This window comes from Periplaneta americana, chromosome 11, assembly GCF_040183065.1.
Source record: "Periplaneta americana isolate PAMFEO1 chromosome 11, P.americana_PAMFEO1_priV1, whole genome shotgun sequence".
Lineage (NCBI taxonomy): Eukaryota > Metazoa > Arthropoda > Insecta > Blattodea > Blattidae > Periplaneta > Periplaneta americana.
In genome coordinates this window covers 78,463,639-78,487,890 of record NC_091127.1, presented here as the reverse complement: position 1 = coordinate 78,487,890, position 24,252 = coordinate 78,463,639, and the positions used below count along the sequence as shown (strand labels likewise).

At 36.8% G+C, this 24,252-nt stretch overlaps 1 protein-coding gene across 1 annotated transcript in view; it reads right to left on the bottom strand.

Moving 5' to 3' along the window:
• LOC138709111 (protein Skeletor, isoforms D/E-like) overlaps positions 1-24,252 on the bottom strand; it is a 316,549-nt gene that overhangs the window by 36,697 nt on the left and 255,600 nt on the right. Inside the window, exons 8-11 of the mRNA XM_069839643.1 lie at positions 16,709-16,893; positions 12,591-12,786; positions 10,595-10,885; positions 3,084-3,277 (exon numbers count right to left, since the gene is read on the bottom strand). Of these exons, the coding sequence (XP_069695744.1) occupies positions 3,084-3,277; positions 10,595-10,885; positions 12,591-12,786; positions 16,709-16,893 (866 nt within the window). The remainder of the gene's footprint in view (positions 1-3,083; positions 3,278-10,594; positions 10,886-12,590; positions 12,787-16,708; positions 16,894-24,252) is intronic.

Below are 24,252 nucleotides of genomic sequence, written 5' to 3'. Positions count from 1 at the left end.
GTGCGCTGCGTGAATAATAAGTATTTATTTCGTATTTTATGTAGCAATAAATAAATATTAAATATAAGTGACTTAATGAAATAAGACAAATTCAGAAGCCTACATCAAACTTTTCTTGCTAATGAGAATTAACAACATAGGATAAATGTGTTTTTTGGTATTGGCGCTATTACCACTTGAATAAGAGAATGTAACGATCACGTTTTCAGATAGCTAACTAAATATAGTTTCATAGAACATTAAAAAATAAACTGCATTTTTAGGTAGGTCAATAATCCCACTTTAGTACAAAAAAACTAACTCAAGAAAGACAGCTATGCCATAGGCCTACCAGTGCTGTTTGCTTGTTGTTTATAATTTTAGACAAAGAGTTTGTTGATTGATTTACGATGCATCACATGGGAATACGTACCATTTCGGCACCATATTTTATAATTGTCTTTTTAATTTTTTGTATATGGCATGATGAGATCTCTAATAATAACACTGTTGTACAGTCAATATGTTAAGCAGAGCTACTAACAATAAATAAGATGAACCATATAGATTATTTGTTATTTTATTATAGCAATGTAGCGAAGTACGTATGACATTTCCATGCAGGAATTCTGCGTTATCATATGATGAAGGATCGGTGGAGTGGAGAAAAATTCTCTCCGGCACCGGGATTCGAACCCGGGTTTTCAGCTCTAAGTGATGACGCTCTATCCACTAAGCCACACCGGATTCCAATTTCGATGCCGGATTGAATCCTCTGTTTAAGCTCCACCTCTTAGTTTCCCTTTAGTGGCCAACCCTCATGAACAGTGTCACAAATGTGTGACAGTGGAACAATGTCCAACACACTAATGTGCACTAATGTGCACTCATTACGAGTGACTAAGTGGCCGGGATCCGACGGAATGAGCGCCGTCTTAAATCACTAAGTGATGTACTTTGGTACATCGCTATAATATGATATACGTATATAATCACTTCGTGATTTAAGACGGCTCTCATTCCGTCGGATCCCGGCCACTTCGTCACTCGTAATGAGTGCACCTCTGCACATTAGTGTGTTGGACATTGTGCCACTGTCACACATTTGTGACACAGTGTATGAGGGAGACTAAGAGGTGGAGCTTAGACTGAGAGTATTCAATCCGGTATCGGAATTGGAATCCGATGTGGCTTAGTGGATAGAGCGTCAGCAACGTAGAGCTGAAAACCCGGGTTCGAATTCCGGAGCCGGAGAGAATTTTTCTCCGCTCCATCGATTCTTTATCACTTGTTTGTTATTGCTTAACAACTCTTAATTTCTTTCGGACTCATTTGGCATATTTTCTTAACTGCATTTATAGTTTCAAATCATACATTAGTTGCGTTTTGTAGGTCTAAGTTAAGTATTGAGTAAAAGAGTAAAAAGCAACGACTTTTAAGCCATATGTTGTGAATTTTATCTTATATAAAATTGAATATCGTGTTAAGTTATTTATACATTACATTCTGACATTGAGAACTAAATAATTATTAATAATTTGTATTAATTTTGTAAAATTATAGTCTATCTAAATTGAATATCATATTAAATTACTTATACTTCGCATTCTGATACTGGGTACTGAGTAATAAATTATAATTTGCAATTAATATTTTGTTATTTTATATTCTATGTAGCAATGAGTGGGGTAATATTACTCCTGTGGTAACGAGCTAAACATATAGAAAGAGGGTCAATGAAAACAAAGCAGTAAGGAAAAGTAAATATTTGTGTAAAATTAACGGCGTTATTATTCACCGGAATATCATAAAGTGGTTAGGGTGCCCTGAAGCATACGCAGATACGTTTAGATTACATTTTAGGTAAATATAAAACCAGTACATACACCAGCCTGTTAGTATTTTGTATAGGCGCCTACCTTAGAGCACTATTTTACTGTTAACTTAGCTCCACGTCTTCCTCAAGTTTGAATAATCTTGTAGAAATGGTCAGGATCTTTGCACAAATTCTTGTATATAATTTATATTTTTCTGTAATATTATACAGAATGTTTTGAAATTATAGGTACAAACTTCAGGAGTGAGTAGAGGACAGTGAGACAAGACAAGAAGTTCTAATAAACGTAGGTTTGGAAACCACCCGTTTCCGAAATCTATGGGGTTTATTATGTTTCGCCAGTAAAGATGCTCTTGGATAACATAATATTCGAGATGCATTGGAGGAAAAGAACGTTGTAACATGTACTTAATATGACCACCGTTCATGATAAGACGTGCATTAGCACGTTTCCGCCTCGACATTCGTACACGTTCGAATATCCCTGGCTTGTCTCGAATGCATTCCCGAACTTCGTTAACATTGTCATTAGGGCTGGAATACACAAAACACTTTCAAATATACCCCAAAAATCAAGAGGATTAAAGTCGGGAAACCTGGTAGACTATGATGTAGGTAAGTCACGGTCAATATATCTGCTGTGGAAGTTTGTGCGTAGTAACTCTCGAACATTCAAATGAAAGTGAGCCATTGCTCCGTCATGCACGTACCACACAACTGTATTTCCCAAAGAGTTGCATCATCCAAACTGTTGCGTAGCTCAGTTGGAATTAATGGAGGTACGCACGACTATTAAGTCTACAAGGTAAGAAATTATGTTGCAAACGTTTGAAATGTATTCAGTTGGTGTCTACAGTGATAACTCATTTCAGGACTTGTTTATTAGGACTTTTTGCCTTTTTTCATTGTCTTCTAGTCATCCCTACTGTTTGCACCTATAATAGTTGTGAAACACCCTGTAGATCGTCGAAGACATCTGTCAGCAAATCAGTACACCTTTGACGAGAAATGGACATACAGTAGGTAATTTTGTCTAAGGCCTTTTTTCAATGATATGATATGTACTTACCATGACCATATAATAAGAAAACTTTAGAACTTCGATTTTTCTTCTTTTCTATAACAAGCCACTCCATTATAAAAATCAGCGTTTTAGGACATTAATTACTCGAAGTGTTTCATTTTCGCTTCGTATTACTCACCTGAATGACATTTATTCAGAACTTGGCGGCAGTCTTTATTTTAATGCAAGAATAATGACACTTACCGCTCTTTCTTCGGGAGTCTTGTGTTCATATCCTCCAACAGGATCATCTGTGATATAGAATGGATGGTATCTCGCCGGAGTCTCAGGATCGAGTCCACCCTCAACCACGAAAGTATATGTTTTTCCACGTACAACGTTGATCTCGGGGATCAGGAGTCCGTTAATGTACCAGGAAATTCCCCATCCTACGTGACCTGCGATCAGGTGGACAAGTAGTTCGTGAGTAGAGTAGAGAGGCTGGAAGTGTATGGTATTCACATTGAAGTTTCTATTTCGAAAGCTAGTCGTTGGGGATATTTACATTGTAATAGGTGGTTACAGAAAATTCATAAGTGAAGATAAAATGCTGAAGCATATTATTTTCAGCAATATTTCTGCAGAAAATACCATTATATATAGGCCTATATATGTAGAGAAAGTTTAATTTTTGTTTATGACTTGGAGTGCCTACTTATAATTATTGGCTACAGACGATGAAAAGAGTAAAACTGAAAATAATATACAAACGAAATAACCAAAGGAAAACACAGAAAGATATTTTTTATGGGAAACTGAACAAAAATTAAGATGACGTGACCGTGTCACGCAAATATAGATCACAAAATGGAGTTCGCAGGGGAAAATAAGAAGTGTTAGAACTTTCACCATGTGCATAGATAAAATCAGAAAACATAGAACTGATATTTAAGAGTATGAAAAATGTATGCACTGATATTGCCGGAGAAAGAAAAGCATCGTTTTTAGTTTGAGAAAATTGGATATATGAAGAAAATGGAATAATAATAATAATAATAATAATAATAATAATGATAATAATGATTATGATGATAGTAATATTAAACTGCCTACTGAAGGATGCACTGAAAGGAATGGTGAATGAGAGAAGTGTTCGGGGCAGAAGAAGATATCAGATGATATACGACATTAAGATATAAGGATCATATGAGGAGACAAAGAGGAAAACAGAAAATAGGAAAGATTGGAGAATGGTGGGTTTGCAGTGAAAGACCTGCTCTTGGGCAGAACATTGAATGATTAATAATAATAATAATAATAATAATAATAATAATAATAATACGGATCGCAGAATTTTCATGCAAAGTAAAGAATAAATTGCACGATTTGTCATGAATTTTTTGTTACTTACGTTAATGTTTATCTGTGTAAATATACGGGGTGTTTCAGAAATACTTTGACAAACCTTGGGTGCATGTTCCTCATAACAAAATAAGAAAAAAAGTTCATATAAACATATGTCCAAAAATCCTTTGTTTTTTGGTTATTAATGAAAAAACATAATGAAACATCTGTTAGATATTGTAGCTTGGTAGCAACGCGTTTCGAAGTACAATCCAACAACTTAACTTAAGTTTGTAACCGATAATAATATTCATTTTGTTAGATAATCGAATAATGCTATCGATACAAGTCTGCTGATGCACCCATTGTATCCTAGATTGCTATGTGTTGCCAAGGAGTCCATGATCCGACGAGTACATGCGTGAATGGAAGCAAGAGGAGAACATTTTGAACATTTGTTATGAGTTTCTGAATTGATTAACGTTGCAACATTTGCTACCAAGCTGACAATATCTAACAGACGTTTCATTATGTTCTTTCATTAATAACTAAAAAAAGTAAAGATTTTCGAACATTTGTTTACATTAACTTTTTTTCTTGTTTTGGTGTGAGGAACGTGCCCCCTAGATTTGTTAAAGTATTTTTGAAACAGTCTGTATATTTGTTTTATATAATTAGAGTTATTTGATTTTGGAGCAACATTTATGGATAATAGTTCTATTATTATTGGTACGTTAAACCAAAGGTCCCGGGTTCGATGCCCGGCTCCGGAACAATTTTTCCCTCGAAATTATTCAAATCAACTTTACAGGGAGTTATACCTGAAATCTTGATTTGCATAATACACGTCATTGTTCGTTAACAGAAAACCACAATTTAAGTCACACGGAGTTAGTGTGCACTCGAAGTTGGTTGCTTGACGGTTGTCAGCCCACTTTGAGGTCTGTGGATATAGAGGGAAAAATTGGATCGGTGTCGGTTAGAGTTCCCGAGTAGCTCAGTGGTAGAGCGTTGGTACGTTAAACCAAAGGTCCCGGGTTCGATGCCCGGCTCCGGAACAATTTTTCCCTCGAAATTATTCAAATCAACTTTACAGGGAGTTATACCTGAAATCTTGATTTGAATAGTTCTATTATTTGGGAATGACGATAGAATTTTTTTCTCGAGCGTGAAATAATGAAGCAGAAAAAAGTCATATCGATAACTACTCATTCTTCTAAGAAGTAAAGCTTTAAACGAAATTCAAAGTTCTTCAGAGTTTATGGAAGCTGGAAATAGGGGCTTAGTGAACTTCACGTGATTATGACACTTGCACTTCACTTTCAAGACGTGAAAGTAATGCATAATACTACGAGACTGAGGTTGAGATAATGCTGTTGTGAGAAACAAACTGCTTAGCCGACATCTTTTAATATATCTCCTTGTGTTATACTTTTCACAAAGTGCAGAGCAGAGAAACATAATCTCATTACGTAATAGAAATGTGTTTACCTTGATCGACTGTCTTATAAAATAGTATTAAAGAGATCTAATTTCTGAATATAGGCCTACAATCCTATGCAAATAATTCATCATAGAGATGTCCCACTGAATTTATCTGAATTTAATAAGCGACAGAATATGTTTTACAAGTTATGTTGAATTATATGGTGCAGTACGAAAATAAATGACAAACTCGACACAGGAATAATTTTTTATTTATTTATATTAGTGAATTATGGACCATGGAGAACAACAATGTGAGACAACTTTATTGAATTCACACTTCTATCCTTTCGATAATAAGGAGTGAAGAAAAGAGAGGTTGCGAGTTCGATCCCGTCCCAGATCGATGGCATTTAAGTGTGTTTAAATCCGACAGGCTCATGTCAGTAGATTTACTGGTATGTAAAAGAACATGCGGGACAAAATTCCGGCACACCGGCGACGCTGATATAACCACTGCAGTTGCGAGCGTCGTTAAATAAACCATAATTAAAAAAAAAAACCGAGAAAAGATTTTGAGCGATGTGGCTGTGAGCTTAAAGGGCGAACCCAACAGCTCTCCTCCCCATTTAAGTAAACGTCCGTGCTGATTCGAGCTTCGTTGAAAAATGTCGCACGTAAACACTTTTTCGTCTTGTTCTCCTCTCTCAGAATTTGTTCATGAACTTTACTGTCCGTTAGAAACAAGTTACCAAAGTTCAGTTGTAGGAGAGAGATTTAAATACGGAATAACCTTCCAATTCACTCGGTATTATAAGCAAGGATTCTACATAAGGAAAGAAAATTTAGAAGTAGAAACACCGGTTAAACATAAAAATGAAAGATCATAAATTAAACCCTGCAAAATCCTTTGTATCAAAGGAAAATCTACAAAAAATGTCCAATCGTCTTGACTCAAAACTAAAGGACATACTGTACATGACTTATTGCTAGGACTGGTTTTTTATGACCTAAAAATTTCCAAAATATACACTTATGACCTAAAAATTTCAGGAATATGCACTATAACATAAAAAATATGATCTAACTATATTATAATTAGGTAATAATTTCGGTTGTAAAATAAATTAGTAAATCAGTTTGTCAATAAACTATTTATTTAAGAATGAAATGCACAAGGGAAGCAAGCTGAAGTATGGCATTTGATATTGTAGTATGCTTTTCATTTTATTAAAATTATCAATGGTTAGTGTACGCTATGATTTTTTCGCATGCTTTTTTAGTTCAATCTTGCGCAAATTTTCAAATAAAAAAAGATTTTCTATTGTCAGCATCAAAGCCTTGTACTTGGAAAAATCTCTTTCTACATCAACTGACACAAGAGGAGCATATTTAAAATGGGTAATGCCATTTGAATGTAATTCTGAGTCATTAAGAGAGAAATTTTCACCCGACAAAATCATTGAAATGGAACACAATGTATGATACCCTTTGTTTTTTTCTAACACCTTTTCCATTTTCGTTGATACTTCTTGACCCACTTTATCACAAATAACATCAAAGTTATTCACAATTTTTCATTAGTTCTATCTGCTTCACTAGTGAAACTTCTAATTGTTCCAAAGCAGTTATAGCAGCAGGACGAAACCCAAAATTGGATTTGATATTATATGTTATGTTATGTTTTGTATATGTTGGTTTGATTGTAATTGTTAAGATTCATTTAAGGTGTGTTTTGTCATAATGTAAAATAAAAAATGAAATGGAAAACTAGGAATAAATTTCAGGACATTTCTATTCACACATTTAACTGATACATTGCTCTAACCTAACGACTTTAGTCTCTTACAGGATATATCTATAGCCTACATAAAAGGGGCCTCACATTTTTTAATAGCCCAGGATCCCCAAAATACTTTAATCCAGCACTGTCTGCCACGCTTTGAAGTACCAGTCTCCACTTTTCTGTCCTTTTCTCGAGAGCAAAAGAAACATCTAGAATATTTGCTTAGCTTCACGGATCTGAGTTCGACTTCTTCGAGATCCCTGCCTCATTTCATCCTTACGAATGAAGATAGATAGGTTCACAAAGAGCTCACGGACAAATTCTTATCTAAATATCATTTCATGTGAAGAGACCTAAGTTTGAAAGCCAGGTTCTTAAAAAATTCCATTCTTTTTAGATTTCGTTGTGATTTTGTTTGACGTATATAGGACCAATGCATTTAAAGCATTTAGAATTCCAAACAACATACAGAGTTGCCAACGACGCGTGTATCTTGAAACTGTGTAGGCTGAACCATGTATCATTATGTCGAACATCAACCCCTTCTTTTGCATCATTGTAAAATTAAATTACTTCTACGTAAAAGGGCACAATTCAAATAAAAGGAAGAGGAAATATTTGCCACCGTTAAAGGTAACAGGGTGGTGAGCAACCCCGAGGTACAATTGAATCCACTTAGAACCGGAAATAACGGGACTGTCGCTAGTGCAATGAATATTCTGAATGTTTGAACAATTGAGTGAGATTACATAGACGGGCATAAAATAAGAAACAGAAATACCCATGTAACATGCGCAACCCCTGTTACCATCGGAGGGGTATAAACTCTCCTCTTTAGATGAATGTGCCTCTTATGAAGGTAAATTAACCATTTTTTCAATGATAAGATCTCCCTCTCAGTTGAATGTGTCGCTTATATAGGTAAATTACCCATATCTTCAGTGAAAAGCTCTCCCATTCACTTGGATGTGTCTCTTAAGTATATAAATTAACCACTTCTGCAATGGGACGCTCGATCTCATAGTTGAATATAGTTATTTTATGTAATGTATTCATCTGAATATAAGCCGCACTTTTTCACTATATTAAGATTGACAGAATATGCCTACGGCTTAAAATCGTGAACGAATGTTCAAGCGATAAATGCAGGCAGGAACAGTGTAAATAAACACACGGATCTGACTGTTATACCAGGTGGAATGACCAGTCAATTGCAAGTACATGATGTCTGTATCAAAAAACCCTTCAAAGACCACGTAAGACAACTTTATTAAGATTGGTTAATTACTGGTAATGATAAGCATGTTCCAACTCCAACTAGAAAGATAAAAAGTCAAGAGTTGCTCAGCTGGGTGAATGAGTGAAAATTGCCCGGAATCGGATTTCTTCAGAAACCACTATCAGGGGCTTAAAGAAATATTGCATCACAGATAACTTAGATGAAGGTGAAGATTACAACTAATATTCGTCCTGCATAGAAATTTATGATACCTTGCATTCAGGTGATGTTCTCCTGAAAGAAAAGAATACTTTCCAGTGAAAAATATGTGTAATTGTAATGCGTTACTGCATTTAGATTAACTGAAATGGAATAAAAGTGTTATCAAGTCTGAAGTGTGTTGAAATTTTTCTATTGAATCTCAATTAATATAGGCTTACATTTTAAGCTTTTCTGAAAATCATGTACAGTATTACACATGAATATTTCGTTATCTTTTATCATTAGAAAGTAGGCAACGAGACTTAACCTATTAATATGTCAGGGATTTTCTTGGAAAAATTATAGTAGGCTTAAGAAAGTGGCAGTTAAATTGTTTGAGAAGACACCAACAGTGAATAAGTTTACATTTTTTGTTTCTTTGCTCATTATACTTGCAGGTGATCTCAATAAGTTAGGCCTATACAAGTAAAATTAACATAACAATGCAGGCGCGACTTATATTTGGATAAATAGTCTAAGGTAGGTAAATTATCCAGTACTTCAGTGAAAATCTTCATTTCAGTTAGGAAAAAATAAAATATTGCAAGGTCCCTGACGCAAATAACGCCATGTATATCTTTAATGCCACCCTATTAATTCTTGTTAACGACATCTGATTTCGGTAGTGCACTACTGTAGCCTACATTCGCTTGCCATGTAATGATGAAATGAATTACTAGTTGTCCGCTGACATTTACGAGTGACATGATATTCCACCATTTTGCTCTTGTGTGTTGATAGTGAAAGGCTGTTCTTATGTCAAGATAAGAGGCAATATTTTATTTTGTGTGTTGAGCAAATAATAACTATACTAAACTATATATTTTCATTATCCTTAAACATTCTTCTATGCAGAGAAAATATTTGCTATCTATAAAATTTGAAAATGTTAGAGAAACAGGCGTGTAATGTTATCAAGTACTCAGTAGCGCTTTAACGCCACGTGGAGTTAAAGATCTACAGATAAAATTTTAAGTTAGGTTAGTATGGTACTTATTTGTTTAACGATAGTTCCCAGTTTTTAATAGCAATTTCATTGCTTTTATATTCATATTGTATGAGATATTTACAGGGTACGTGTGGAAGCATAAGGAAAAATACTAACCTTTCAACTTACAAATGTCCAGAATGTGCACAGTGATGACATTAGTTCAATTGCTTATCAAACTCTTAACTTTTTTTATTTTACTTGTGGAAAACGTTCATATTTAACTAAGGTTAATGCTTTTGTGTTTATAACGTTTTACTGTCTATCGTTGTATCTGTTTTTGAAAGTAAGGAATTACCGGAAAACATATTTTCCTAATTCATCTGGTGTTTGAGCTTGAGATCAAGAATATTTCATTAATGATTTTGTATCTTTATTAACAGAAACTCAAATGTAGTTGCTTAGTTCAATTTGTTTTGCTTATGAAAAATAATTAATTAACAAGTATAAGTGTATAGGTTACTATAAAATAGATGGCGTTAAGTGGACAAGCTGTTCCTAATAACGCCAGTATACAAAGTTTTCCTATTTGAGTTGTAATTCTTCTCCAGTATATAACATCACCATTTTAATTGTGCTATGTTATAAAGATAAGATTAAAGTTTCTTTGTCATAATTTTTATCTCTGTACGTAGTCTAACTTATTTCCAGAGCAACAGTGACTTAAGTATTAAGGTGGCGTTATTTGGTAAGTGTACCTTAAATATGGGATCTCTGTGTAGGTGTTCAGTACATTTGATAAGGCTGCTTACCAGTAATGGCGGGGTATCCTCTCTTGCCTCCCGTGGGGCCCATCTGCGCGTAGAACACTCCGTCTTCAGGCTCGTAGCATTGAATGGCGGGGATGTCCCAGGCGTCATTCTTGGGGGCTGGGGCGGGGGTGGCTTGCGGTCTGCGACGGGGGGTAGCGACTGTCGTGACAGGTTCTGCTGGAGGTGGCTGCTGTTCGGCCGTCGGTGTGGCTGCGGCTGCGGGTGCGGAGTCAGATTCCGGGATGGGGCAGTTCCATTTGGGGGCTCGGCCGAACTCCAAGAGCACGTCTTCTGCCAAGTACAGATTACGTATAACGTCACTTGCAGTCGTTGGTTGCCGCCAGGTGCAAAAAGAAAAGCCCAGTAATTAGTTCGAAAAGGAAGTTACTACAGTTATAGTTCCGTAGGAGAAATTGACATCATATTCGTATTTAGACATTTCGTAACGCCGTGCATTTTGGCGTGTAGCACCTCTGCCTGCTTTTTTGGTGAATATGATGAAAAATCCTGTTCTGAGATTGGGTCACCCATTAGGTCAGATTCTGTTCGCCTCTTATGTTGGGATGATATATAAGTATGAAAGCAGCCAGAATAGATGAAGATAGTAATCATGTCGGCAAAATGAGTCCGAAGTCCGGCACAGAAGTTACCCAGAATTTGAGCTTAGTGGATTGAGAGAAAATAAATAAAAGCTGTAATTATTGTAATTTAAGTACATCGAAAAATGGAACAAGGAACAGAGTAAAAAACTTTAACTCATAAATGTCCAATTGTACAGCCAGTGCCATCGTTTCTGGCATGTGAAATAAGTAATGGGAACGTTGAGAGCGAGTATCTTATCTTTGCCACAAAATGTGGGCGAGAAAGCTGACAACTGTGATTGGCAGATTGCTGACGTCATATCTGTTTAGGAGATGGTACCACTCTCAGCCGAAGAGGCAACAGATGCCACTGACTGGACAGTGTACTCAAGGACACACCCCAGAAACGCGAAGTGCGAGTGTCTTGCCTTTGACGCAGTGGGCAGATTGCTGGCGTGACGTGTTGGGTGGTGCTCTTCTCAGCTGCACTGGCAACAAGTGCTCACTGACTGGCTTTTTACTAAGGACACGCGCCAAAATCGCTGGCACTGGCTATAACTCGTACAAGGTAACCCCTGGCGTAAGCAACCCGCAGCGCATATTCTTTAAGGTCTTTTTCCTATTTTATATGGAAAGTTATTGAGCTTAGCAGAGCATGCTTGACGTGCAATATCTCCTGGTTCTATAGGCATTGGACACCCATGCGTCTAACAGAATATTTTGTTCTTGCTGAAAACATGATAGAACAAATATGTTAAACTATTTCAATTCAATATATTTTTTTACCATTTAATATGCACTTGCTGAGTAACTGGCAGAGAAGAAACTGCCTCGTGAATGATGCACTGGAAGTAATGGTAAACCGAAGAAGAGATCGGGCAGAAGAAGATATCAGATGATAGACGACATTAAGATATATGAGGAGACAAAGAGGAAGGCAGAAAATAGGAAAGATTGGAGAAAGTTGAGTTTGCAGTGGTAGATCCGCCCTTGGGCAAAAAACTGAATGAGTGAAAAAAAAATTAATATAAACACTATCAACTGAATGTAGTGAATTAATCATCAATAGCTATTTCAGTGAATGAGTTGGTATCAAGACCACACAAACTTCTGACGTATATACCGAACTGCCAATGACAAATACAGTATGTTTGAAACACAGAAACTGCAAGCCTACTGGCTGCAGCACATACTGTTCAAATTATTCTGAATATGAAGAAAATATGAAGTAATGATTCCCAGACAGTAGAAATCCATGTAACAGTTCTGCTTCTTTTGGCAAACATATATTGTATTGTGTCTGTGTCAGATATTCTGAATAAATAATGATAATAATAATAATAATAATAATAATTAATAAAGTTAAACCGCGGGAAGTTAAATTTTTAGGGTTTTTCTGATTACTATAGACGTACCTTTGTTCGCAAGACTGTGGTAAGAAACTTCACTTCTGGAATTCAGGGGACCGATGGCCCAGATGATGGGTTGGGTTCCGTTTGTAAAGATATCGCGATCAAACTCGTCTTGAGCCTTGAGAGGTCTTTGGTAAGTCACGATGGAATATCCGTTCACCATGGCGGCGTTCAGCAATCGGACGTTATTTGTGTTCTCCTGCAAACATAATAAACCTACTTTTAAAGACAAATCTATAAAAATATTGAATTAGTTGATCCTAAAAGGAAGAGACTTGCATTAAAATTCCTTCTCCTCCATCCTAAGATTTATTAAAATTGTTGCTCGCAAAATCTCGCGAAAAAGCTATATTTATATGTATAGCTAACTAACAACTATTGCTAAACATGGTAATAAAGTTAGTTACAGGAGTGAAAATTTATAATTATTGAATACATAATTATTACATCTCATATTATGCACTCCATTTATTAATGTTCTGTTTATTACAATGACCCACCGGAATACATTTTTGAACAGGTCTTGACGAGCTTAATTGAAATATTGAATAATAAATACATAGTATCATTTAAAGGAACAGTGTTATTACTCGTATCTCATTATTAAATAACGCTACAAGGTTGTCTCACCATCAGTATTATTTTCCTCTTTCAGTTGTACATCTTTTTATGAAGAAATTTTCAATTTGGTGCTTGTGCATAAACTTATTTTGAATGATAAGATACATGAGACATTCTATATACACTTTATGGATAGAACTTGACAAACTCACAAGACGGCTTGCCTCTGGCGAAACCTTAAACAGAACTAGTAAGGATTGGGTTGTTACTTTTACTACTCTAGAGTTGAAGCGTGGTTCATAGGAAAGCGATTCTGGGAAATATAAAAATAACTTCGATAATTAGGCACTCGTTAAGAATTGGGTAGAAACTATTCTCACCATATTAATCTGAAGAATAATTTCCCCAAGCTAAGCACATTAGTCATGAATAATTCTGTATAGTAAAAGTAGGTTTCCATATAATGTGACAAGAACTATAGGAGGCCGTGAGATAGAACTCCCATGCTTTCTGGAGTTTTGACACAAAAAACAGGTTCTGCGTTCAGCACCACTCTGTGGCTGTCTTTGTTTCCAGGAATAGAATATTAGTACTAAATTTAATAGGAAGCTGAATGGATTTTTGGGGCTAATGGAAGTCATGATAAAAATAAAAAAATCTCTACAACTATTTAAACTGAACACAGTTATCTATTTTGTGTTAACTGGTTGTGTATTAATCTGAAAGATAGAATTTATAAAACAGTTATATTACCGGTTATTCTGTATGGTTGTGAAATTTGGACTCTCACTTTGAGAGAGGAACAGAGATTAAGGGTGTTTGAGAATAAGGTTCTTAGGAAAATATTTGGGGCTAAGAGGGATGAAGTTACAGGACAATGGAGAAAGTTACACAACGCAGAACTTGTCTCATTGTATTCTTCACTTGACAATTAGGAACATTAAATCCAGACGATTGAGATGAACAGGGCACGTATGGACGAATCCAGAAATTCATATAGAGTGTTAGTTGGGAGGCCGGAGGGAATAAGACGTATATGGGAGGATAATATTAAAATGGATTTGAGGGAGGTGGGATATGATAGTAGGGATTGGATTAATCTTGCTCAGGATAGGGACTGATGGCGGGCTTATGTGAGGGCGGCAATGAACCTCCGGGTTCCTTAAAGTATGGTTGTATATTAACGACAGTGTTAACTGTATCTAAAAATGTCTCACCCGGCTTTGCAATACAATTCAGCAGGTGCTGGTATTGATGTAATTGAATTTCTGTAGATATTTCTGTCTAATATTATATCTGTTCTTTGGTATTAACCATAAGAGGCGTTTAGTTCGACTCTGAAACGAAGGCCGAAGTGCTAATGAAAGCCGAGAAAGTCGCTGAAAACGAGGAAGCGGAGTATTAAAAAAAAAACAAAAAAAAAAAACAAGCAAATGCGATTTTGTTCTTCGACAGTGAAAAGCTTATCCATTAATAACTTATTACGCATACTGTGACTGTTGCTGGGGAGTATTATCTGCGAGTTTTGGAACGATTGTAGAAGCGAATTTGTTAGTGCAAGGTCGAATTTAAAGAATCAGGCACATGTTTTTTTTTTACTCCGCGACAACACGCTAGCTTGCAAGCAGACAATCGTACAGGAGTCCCTGACCAAAAGCAAACTTGTTCACGCATATTATACTTCAGATTTTCTGTGCTTAACTGATTTTGTCATTCCTTTATCGAAACTAGAGGCATGTATTTCGAATAAGGCGAAGTGACGACTTTGATTATAATTTCTTTATTCATAATTGATTTTGTCTCGTTATTTTTCTGCTGCAGTATGTATATGCTGTATAAAACATCGCTCTTGTGCAATTAAATTTGTCGAACAACTAGATAATACGCACGGTACAACGTCGACAGTCGACGTTGCTCGCTGGCCACTAGTCACCGGGTCGTACCGAGTCATGTCAAACAAAAGACAATCGAAATGGTGGTACTTAGTAAAATTCGCGACTATATTCTTAAATAATTCACTCCATTAGTCAAGTGCAAGATTTGTGCAGTACAACAGCGGTGTTTTGAATGCACAAAAAGAAAAAGCAGATGCAGTAATATAAAGTAGGTTATCACACCGAACTAAAGAGGGAAAAAGGTGTGTTTGAGGGAATATCATTAAAATGAAAGTAAATTTCCGGTTAATGTTCGACAAAGCGTTAAATATGTAATTATGAACGCGTTGTCGTTTTATTTGTGGTCTAGAGAAAATACTTCGTCTTTTACGAAAGAAACTTTTAGCGGCCATGAAATTATTCACCGCTTTCATCATATTATTGTTTATGAATATTACGAAACAAAAACTATCATAAGGGCCATGACTGACAGAATCATCTTGGCTGTTTGCGTATGCGCGGACTTGGTTAATAAAAACCTAAACTAACCAAACCTAACCTTCGTATACGCAAGATGTGTAACAGGAGCAAGAAGGGATCTTCTTGATTTGATCTGGAATGTACACACGAAAATAAATTCAAGTAGGATGACGCTGCCACTGCATGAGAGGTACGCGCATGCGCCACAGCAAAACTGTTCCTGTAGCGTGCCTCTGATCTAAGACACGTAATTTACTCGCTATATTTACAAAAATACATTTTGTCGCTAACAGTGGTGCTATCTCTCAGTAATTTCAGAACGAAGGAGGTAGAAAGAAAAAAAAATCTCCTTCTAACGATGTCGCAGATCAACGTCATGTCCTTATGTTGGCGACATTGTGTATTTAGTTAAATTTGGTTGCAACCTTAACGGCACTGTTCAAAGCTACCGTAGCAAATTCTCCAGTTTAGCGAAACATCGCTCTTGTTCAATTAAATTTGTTGAAATTTAATTTAAGAAAACACTTTCTTTTAATAGAATATATAACTTTAGAATTCATTATTCTTTGTTTTCTTACACGGTAAGATCATGAACGCTGCGACAAGCGAAACAGTCGTCTGTTAGCGTGTCCAATTAAATGCAAGCACTACAGTGCTGGTAATATCCATCAGAGACATTTCATTCCATACAGTTTACAGTAAAGACGAGTATTTTCCTTGGACAAAAAGCCCAGGAGCCTAGGATTGTGACAAGGATAGAGTTGTTTAAATGAGGTGATAGTTAAGTGAAAAGAGACGAGATTTCCCTCCATTAACAGTGCTATAACATTTCAAAAGTTGACAATATCACTTCTGTGACTTCCGCTCTAATAGAATGTTTCTCACGCAGCCAATCAGAACACTTCTAATGGATTCTCTTCCTAGTTCGCTTATAGTTATTCCATAAAAATAACTGTAGTATTTATGGCAGGCAAGTTAGGTCAGATACATTCTATCTCATAACAATCCAGGTAATCTCCTACATGCATTCTATGCTTGAATATAGGTTTCCTTAATTACGATATAAGAAAACGAAGTATAACCTTAGATTTTTATAGTGTTACATTTTCTTATGACCAAACAACAAAATTTGAGAATAGCTATGAAAAATTAATTATTAAACACGTTATACTGTGTCCTATTGGAGCAGTGTTGAGGAAACATTACCCTGAACCTCTCGTCGGGACAGCTGCCTCTCTTGCCGGAGCACTGGGACTTGGACTCCAGGAAATAGTCTTCAGCGTATCCTTTGAGTGTGTTCTTGTCCACCCACGCCACCGCCACATCGCCTCCGACCATCCTGCTGTGGGTGTCGTCTCCAGACAGACCGAACGCCATGTACTCTGCATCTTCTGAAAGAGAAAATACTTGCGTCATTAATTTTACTTTAGTGGCTTCAGAAAGATCTCTCGGGAACGGTCGCGTTGTGTAGGGATTCCGATTTCACAAAGAGAAAAATTCAGGCAAAAATTTCCGTCAGATAAAGTGAGATTCGTCTCCACCTCTTAGGGATTTGCGATACTTAGACTTCAATCTAATATCGATTTATGCTTCTCATAAGCGCGATGACTAAATGGGCGAGAGTTTACGTGAAGTGGGGTTGCAAGATTAGTATTACACTGTAAAATGCTAGTCCCCTGAAAGGGAGGGGTCATGGGATGGCACTGCCCTCAATCTTAGGTCATTGTGTTATCCGAGGTGGAATGATGTGCATGTCCGCTCTACATATCACCCTATGAGCCGCCCTCGAACTTTCCTACAGCATGCAGAATTCCTTTACCTTTCCATGTATCACAACAGTTCCTCAATTCCGGTCCCACGAGGTCTACCATGAGCACAGGTTAGTGCCCACGGTACATAGCACTACCACCAGCAACTAATGACCACTTAGCACAGAGTCCAAGTTCGGTGTCGGCCCGCAGCCGACTCTGTGTCAGTCGTAAGCCCGAAATACAGGAAAGAAACGGAGATAATGATGAAAGAGAGGAAGTATAGATGAAGTGGAGAGTGTTAGTGGAATGATAGAATGAAATGGAAGTACTCCGAGAAAATCACTCTGTAACGTTCCATCACGACCTGGCCGGAGGTTGAACCTGTGCATCTGTATCGTTCTAGCGAATACACATTGAAGTTCCAGGGATAGATTCTTGGAAGTATACCATAGTTGTAGAAACTTGCAGAAAAGTATGTTCAATTGTTCAACCGTCACTTCGATTACTGTGATTTATGACGTTGACGGTGTTGTGTATAGTTCCTGGGGTAGCTCAGTCGGTAGAGCATTCGTGCGCTAAGCGAAGGGTCCCGGGATCGATACCCGCCCCCGGAACAATTTTACCTTGAAATTATTCAAACTTGCTTTACAGGAAGCTACTACCTGAGACTGCCACATGTTCATAATATGTGCGTCTGTTTCATCTACAATATTCGCGGGACTGATCATGTAGCACCTCCCCTCTACACGTTGCCATACACCTAGAACTCAATACTACTCATTTCCGCATGAGACTCGCATTCGGGAAGTCCGTGGTTCGATTCCCGGACCGACCAACCAGACAGTGATTTTTCCGCGGTTTTCCACAGTATTTAGGCAAATGTCGGGTTGAAATTCTTATTGCCACGATACATTTTCCTTCTCCTCCCGTATAGAAGGAGAATTTAGGTTTAATATCATTAATCTTCTTCACCTCATTCCCTAGGCATATTCAGGTCAAGACGCGTCTTCGTTCGCGTACAGGGGGAGCGTCCTCTCCGCAGCCGTTCCTGGGTTTCCAGCCTTCCGCAATATCTCTGCGAGAATTAATTCCTTATGAGCACTTCCAAGGGCGCTTCGACACCTTGGAAGGGTCGTTTGAATGGGTCATGTGCTGCTTGGTCACCTTGGCGGTATGAATTTAGGGCGGGGGATAGGGGCGGGTGAGGGGTCACATGTGGCCGGTGGGCTGGTACACCTCATCCTCATTCATCCCATAAATTCGGGATGCACAATAGACCTCAGTATAGCCGACGTGAAAAGGCTCGTTCCCAACCCGCCTCTAGCTATCTTTGCCTAACCTAACCTAGATATTGCTAAAGTGCTGGCGCGCTGGTCTTCCATCTAGGTGACCCAGGTTCGATTCCCTGCCATGTCGCGATGGAATTAGTGATGGACAAAGCAGAAGTTGTAGGGAATTTTTTTCGGGGTACTCCCGTTTCCCTCTATCATTCTACTAACATCCTCCCCGTACTTCTCTTTTCAGTGTTTTTGTTCCCAATGGCTACTTCTTGCTCTGCCGTTCCATTCACAGAGGCGATATGGAAACTTAATACCCAGCCTGCTGACCAAGAAGCATGCACAATTCTCTCAGATCATCCAGTTATATTTATATTTTATCTTTGTAAGAACCAGTTCAAGATTCCTGGAAGTTTCTTTAAGGTGTACCGAATGACACAACGAAGCATACTTGTTGCCATTGTGCAAAATCTGATCACTGCCTTCATACTTCTTTCGGAGGAATCGATAAAAGTCTCCATTCATCTACTTCGTACTGAACATTAAACTTTTGTATCAAACCAGGAATATCACTGCAGTATATTAAGACACCTTCTTGTGAAAAGTATGAAGTAAATTTCTCTTCTCTACTCCTGTACCAATGAAGAAATATTCCTGGTGTCAACAAATTCATTTCTTTTAATCTGGAGCATAAGAACTCAGTTTCTTCTTCTTCTTCTTCTTCTTCTTCTTCTTCTTCGGGTAATCCTAAATCTCTTACTAAATCATTGAGTTCAAACTGGTAAACTCTTTAGGATTTCCACTTTCTTTATCACACAGCCTTCTAGATTATGTTTCTGATGCTCATCAACAAGTTAGTACAAAATTGTACATTACAGCATTGGATTATTGGTGCAGCAAAATCACTAGTATGTTAATATTATAAAACATAAAATATATTTTTGTGTAAAAATGGTGCGTGATGTGCCATTTTTGATCTCATTTTTGTCTTCAGCACACAAGAGCTACTTACTTACAAATAGCTTTTAAGGAACCCGCAGGTTCATTACTGCCCTCACATAAGCCCGCCATCGGTCCCTATCCTGTGCAAGATTAATCCAGTCTCTATCATCATATCTCGCCTCCCTCAAATCTATTTTAATATTATCCTCCCAACTACGTCTCGGCCTCCCCAAAGGTCTTTTCCCTCCGGCCTTCCAACTAACACTCTGTATGCATTTCTGGATTCGACCATACGTGCTACATGCCCTGCCCATCTCAAACGTCTGGATTTAATGTTCCTAATTATGTCACGTGAAGAATACAATGCGTGCAGTTCTGCGTTGTGTAACTTTCCCCATTCTCCTATAATTTCATCCCTTTTAGCTGCAAATATTTTCCTAAGAACCTTATTCTCAAAGATCCTTAATCTCTGTTCCTCTCTCAAAGTGAGAATCCGATTTTCACAACAATACAGAACAACCGGTAATATAACTGTTTCAAGATGTGATCTATTTGGTTGTATGTCAATCTATCTGGAAAAGTCCAAGTATTTTTATGTATATCCTTATGGGGAAATATTGTACTTCTGACAATTAAATTTTTTGATGTCGCAAAGTTGACTAAACTAACTCCATTGTCATTACTAGTTACGTGTATTCTCTCTTTTCCAATAATCGGTTTAAAAATACCCTCCCGTCGTACTTTAGCACTGAAATCTCCCAATAAAATTTTCATGTGATATCTAGATAACTGATAAAAAGTGTGTTCCAATTCCTCATAGAACCTATCCTTCATATGGTCGTCTTTCTCTTCTGTAGGACCGTGAGCATTTATAACTATGATATCGTACCATCTACCCTTAAGTACTAAATGCGATAACCTGTCACTGATAAATTCGACCTTTTTATTGCTGATTTTATTCTTTCATGAACAAAGAATCATGTTCCTAATTGGTGATTATTTTTTCCTTCCCCATAATAAACAAGTAATCTGCTATTTGTGATATGCCATTCCCAACTAACCTAACCTCTTGTACTCCCACGAAGTCTATTCTATATCTAGCTAATTCTTTTCTTACTAATGTTACTCCTCCTGTTCTATAAAGACTAGTTACGTTCCAAGTACCGCACACAAGAATACATAAAGGAAAGCTAATTTTTTTAAAAGATTTTTCATCGCAGGCCTGTGTTATTGTAAAAGTTCACAAAATATATTTTACGTGATGAGACATCGTGTTCTTCTTGTCCGCGATCGGCATCTGTGGTTATAGAGAGTATTTCCTGACAATCCTATGTAACAGATGACTACCTAATTGTGAATGCTAAACATGTAATTTAAAGGATCTTGAGAGTCAGGAGAAAGTTGTATAGAGATCACAATGTGCGGAAAGATCACTAACATTTATACATGGCTGTTTGGTAATTTGGTCGTTATGTCATTGTGATTGTGAATACACTCCCATCTGAAACAAGCTCTTCACGTCAATCTTCCGAGAACAATGGCACTGGGAGAAAATGTGTACTATTGTTCACTGAAAATTAAAAGCTATCTTTGGATTATATAAGCCGAAATGTTAACGCCCAGATTAAAGGTGATATGTAGCTATGTTAATTTTATATTAAACCACCATCCATGACAGCTTAAATGGCATTGCAATACAGATATTTCGGTGTTTATATTATCATATTTTGAAATAACTGTCGACTGTCCTCACAATAGTGGGATTGTGAATTTTGTTTGCTGACGGGACAGATTTTGTGTGTAGTTTTTATTTACACTAAAATGTGAGTGCTTATTTTACGAAGCGTTAGCAGTTATGTCACAATTTCTACGGTGAAGACAGGCCTAAGAATATTTTATTAAGCATTTACTTTTTAAATAAAAATGTATTCATAGGTAGAAGCTAGATATTTGATAGAGTGGTTAGTAAAACCTGGATTCATACTGTATATGAAAATGAGTTAATTTAAACATATGTAGATAGAACTGTATTTGTAATTGAAATTCTTTGTTATTTATGCTTTATTGGAAAATTTCACTTGCATTACGGTATGTATACAGATTATATATTTTCATATTTCTGTAAAAAATAATAATGAATGTTATTGATATTTGAAAGCACTCTCTCTCTCTCTCTCTCTCTCTCTCTCTCTCTCTCTCTCTCTTTTTCAGTAACGGATATTGGAAGAAAAATCGCAATTAGTTTAATATTTTATGCTTACATAAATTTAGCAACTACTTCTTTACGTTTTTGTAACATAAAGTATGTTTATTGGTAGTGTGTTGTGAAATAGAAATTACATTTTATTATATAATATATTTTTTCAGCTACAGGTTTAAAAGTTTCATCGAGAAAAATCTCAGAATGACTATATATTGTAACAGAAGAGAATAAAATGTTAACAAGAAGAAGTTAATGTTCATATGAATCAGGGATTCCAGAAACAGCACGTCACTATTTTTGGCGAAATGAGTTTCATGGGCTGTTGATACAGAGCTATCATTCCATCGGTCGAGACTTGAAGGACAGATTATACTCGTAATATTGTGTGTTAATATTGTTAGTATGTAATTCAGATTCAATTCAGTATACATTATTAACTTAATAGTTTAGTGCGCGTTAGGCACAAATTCAGATATACGTATATTCAGTTTATAACCAATTAACAAAGTTTGTAGGACAATCGATGGTAGGAACAACAGTCGATAGTACTATCGATAATATCGTGACTATCGTCCATCTCTACTATGTCGGTGGCCACAATACGAATATAAATTAATGGATACGCACATCCAGACCATACAAGAAAGATATAAATCTTCACTAACTTTCCAGCAGTTATGACTAAGAACTACGCGTGTAACATGTAACAGCACTTGGCATGATTTCATTGGCGTTTCTTTACAGAGAATCGAACCTTGTTGTTGTTTAGTCAACTGTCCGAAGGTAGGTTTGAACCTTATAAGTGACAGTAATGAAGCATTACTCATAAGCAACTAAAGCAAGATATTGGGTAGGGTGGTCAGTTCCTTTCCCCCTAATCGAACCTTATCCGCTGGATTTATAGCTGAAAGCAAGAGCAATTTACAAGAAGTTTACCGCTCTAAGTTTGGAGGCCACCTTGATCTCTATTTTCTTTCAGTAGGATTGTGTTGCTATAAGTTTGAAGACCAATTTGATCTCTGTTTTATTTCAGTAGGATTGTGTTGCTCTATGTTTGACGGGTATCTTGATCTGTGTTTTCTTTTAGTAGGATTGTGTTGCTATAAGTTTGAAGACCAACTTACTCTCCGTTTTATTTCAGTAGGATTGTGTTTCTGTAAGTTTGGAGGCCACCTTGATCTCAATTTTCTTTCAGTAGTATTAGGTTTCTCTAACTTTGGAGGCCACCTTGGTGTCTCTTTTTTTATCAATAGGACTCTGTCGCTCTATGTGTGAAAGTAATCTTCACCTCTGTTTTATTTCAGTAGGATTGTGTTCTCAATCACTCCCGTAAGATTGAGAAATAGAACCGACTTGATTAAGGCCTCTATATACAGATAACGTGGAATTTAATGTGATTAACTCGTAACTGTGTTAGGAGATGACAGCAGCATGCGTCTTATTGTTTCTAATCATTCTTATTCAAGCTGTGTGTTGGGTAGATGGAAGAGACAATGCGGACGATGACAGTTGACTGTGCCTTCACTTTTCTCTCTCGGGAGAGTTGTTAATGAAGGTATTGAGGAAGCGTGTCTCCATGTATAAATAGTGCATGTCTGTCTGTTTGTATGGAACCGATTAGATAACAGCAGACAAATTATTACTCCCCGGAGAATCGGAGAAATGGTATTGCCAGCCAGACCCATTTTCTACATCTGGGTAGAGGAAAGAGATGAATCCTACTATTTATTCCACAAACATATCTCATCTTCTGTTTTTAAGTTTAGGAGGAAGCAAGGAAACATTATTTACGCGGAAATACAAGTTTTCAGCATTCCTGGTGCTGAAAGAGTTGCTTTTAGCCGTTAATTTATCCGTGTGTAGCATTTTATCCTAAACTACTGTGCGAAGTTTGTTCATATTAGTAACTGTTAGCATGCCTGACCGTAAACGAGCGGGCCCGCGTTCAAATCCTGGTTGAGACATGTTAGCTTATTGAGGCTTTTTCCGGTGCTTCTCCTCAACCCATTAAGAGCAAATGCTGGGTGACTTTCGGTGCTAAACCTGGATTCATTTCGCTGGCATTATCACCTTCATCTCATTCAGACTCTAGACAACCACAGCAGTTGATAAAGCTTCGTGAAGTAACCAATTAAAATGTTCATGTTCAGAATCTACGAATTACTTCATTTGAGTTATATGTGCATGGGATAAAAGTTATTTACGATATACTGTTAATAAATTACATTTTATTTTGTGAACAAAATCAAATCATTTTTAACAAGTGTGTAGTATACTTTTTTTTAGACAGCCGTTCATCCATGCTGGCATAGAGACAATTCCACCGCCTTCCCAATGCTGTATTCTTCTTCATTCTAATAGTGAAATATTTTATCTCGTAATCAATCGGTGGTATAGCTCAATGGAAGAACATTAGATTGTAGATTGAGAGATCTCCGGTTCCCCTTTTTATAATTATTTTAATTCTCACTTGTTTCATATAGTTATAAATGAAATATTGTTAATTTGTATACGTTTCTTAGTAACCAAAACGTAATTTTTAAAAGTAGGCCTGCCATTATTTGAACCGCGTTATTG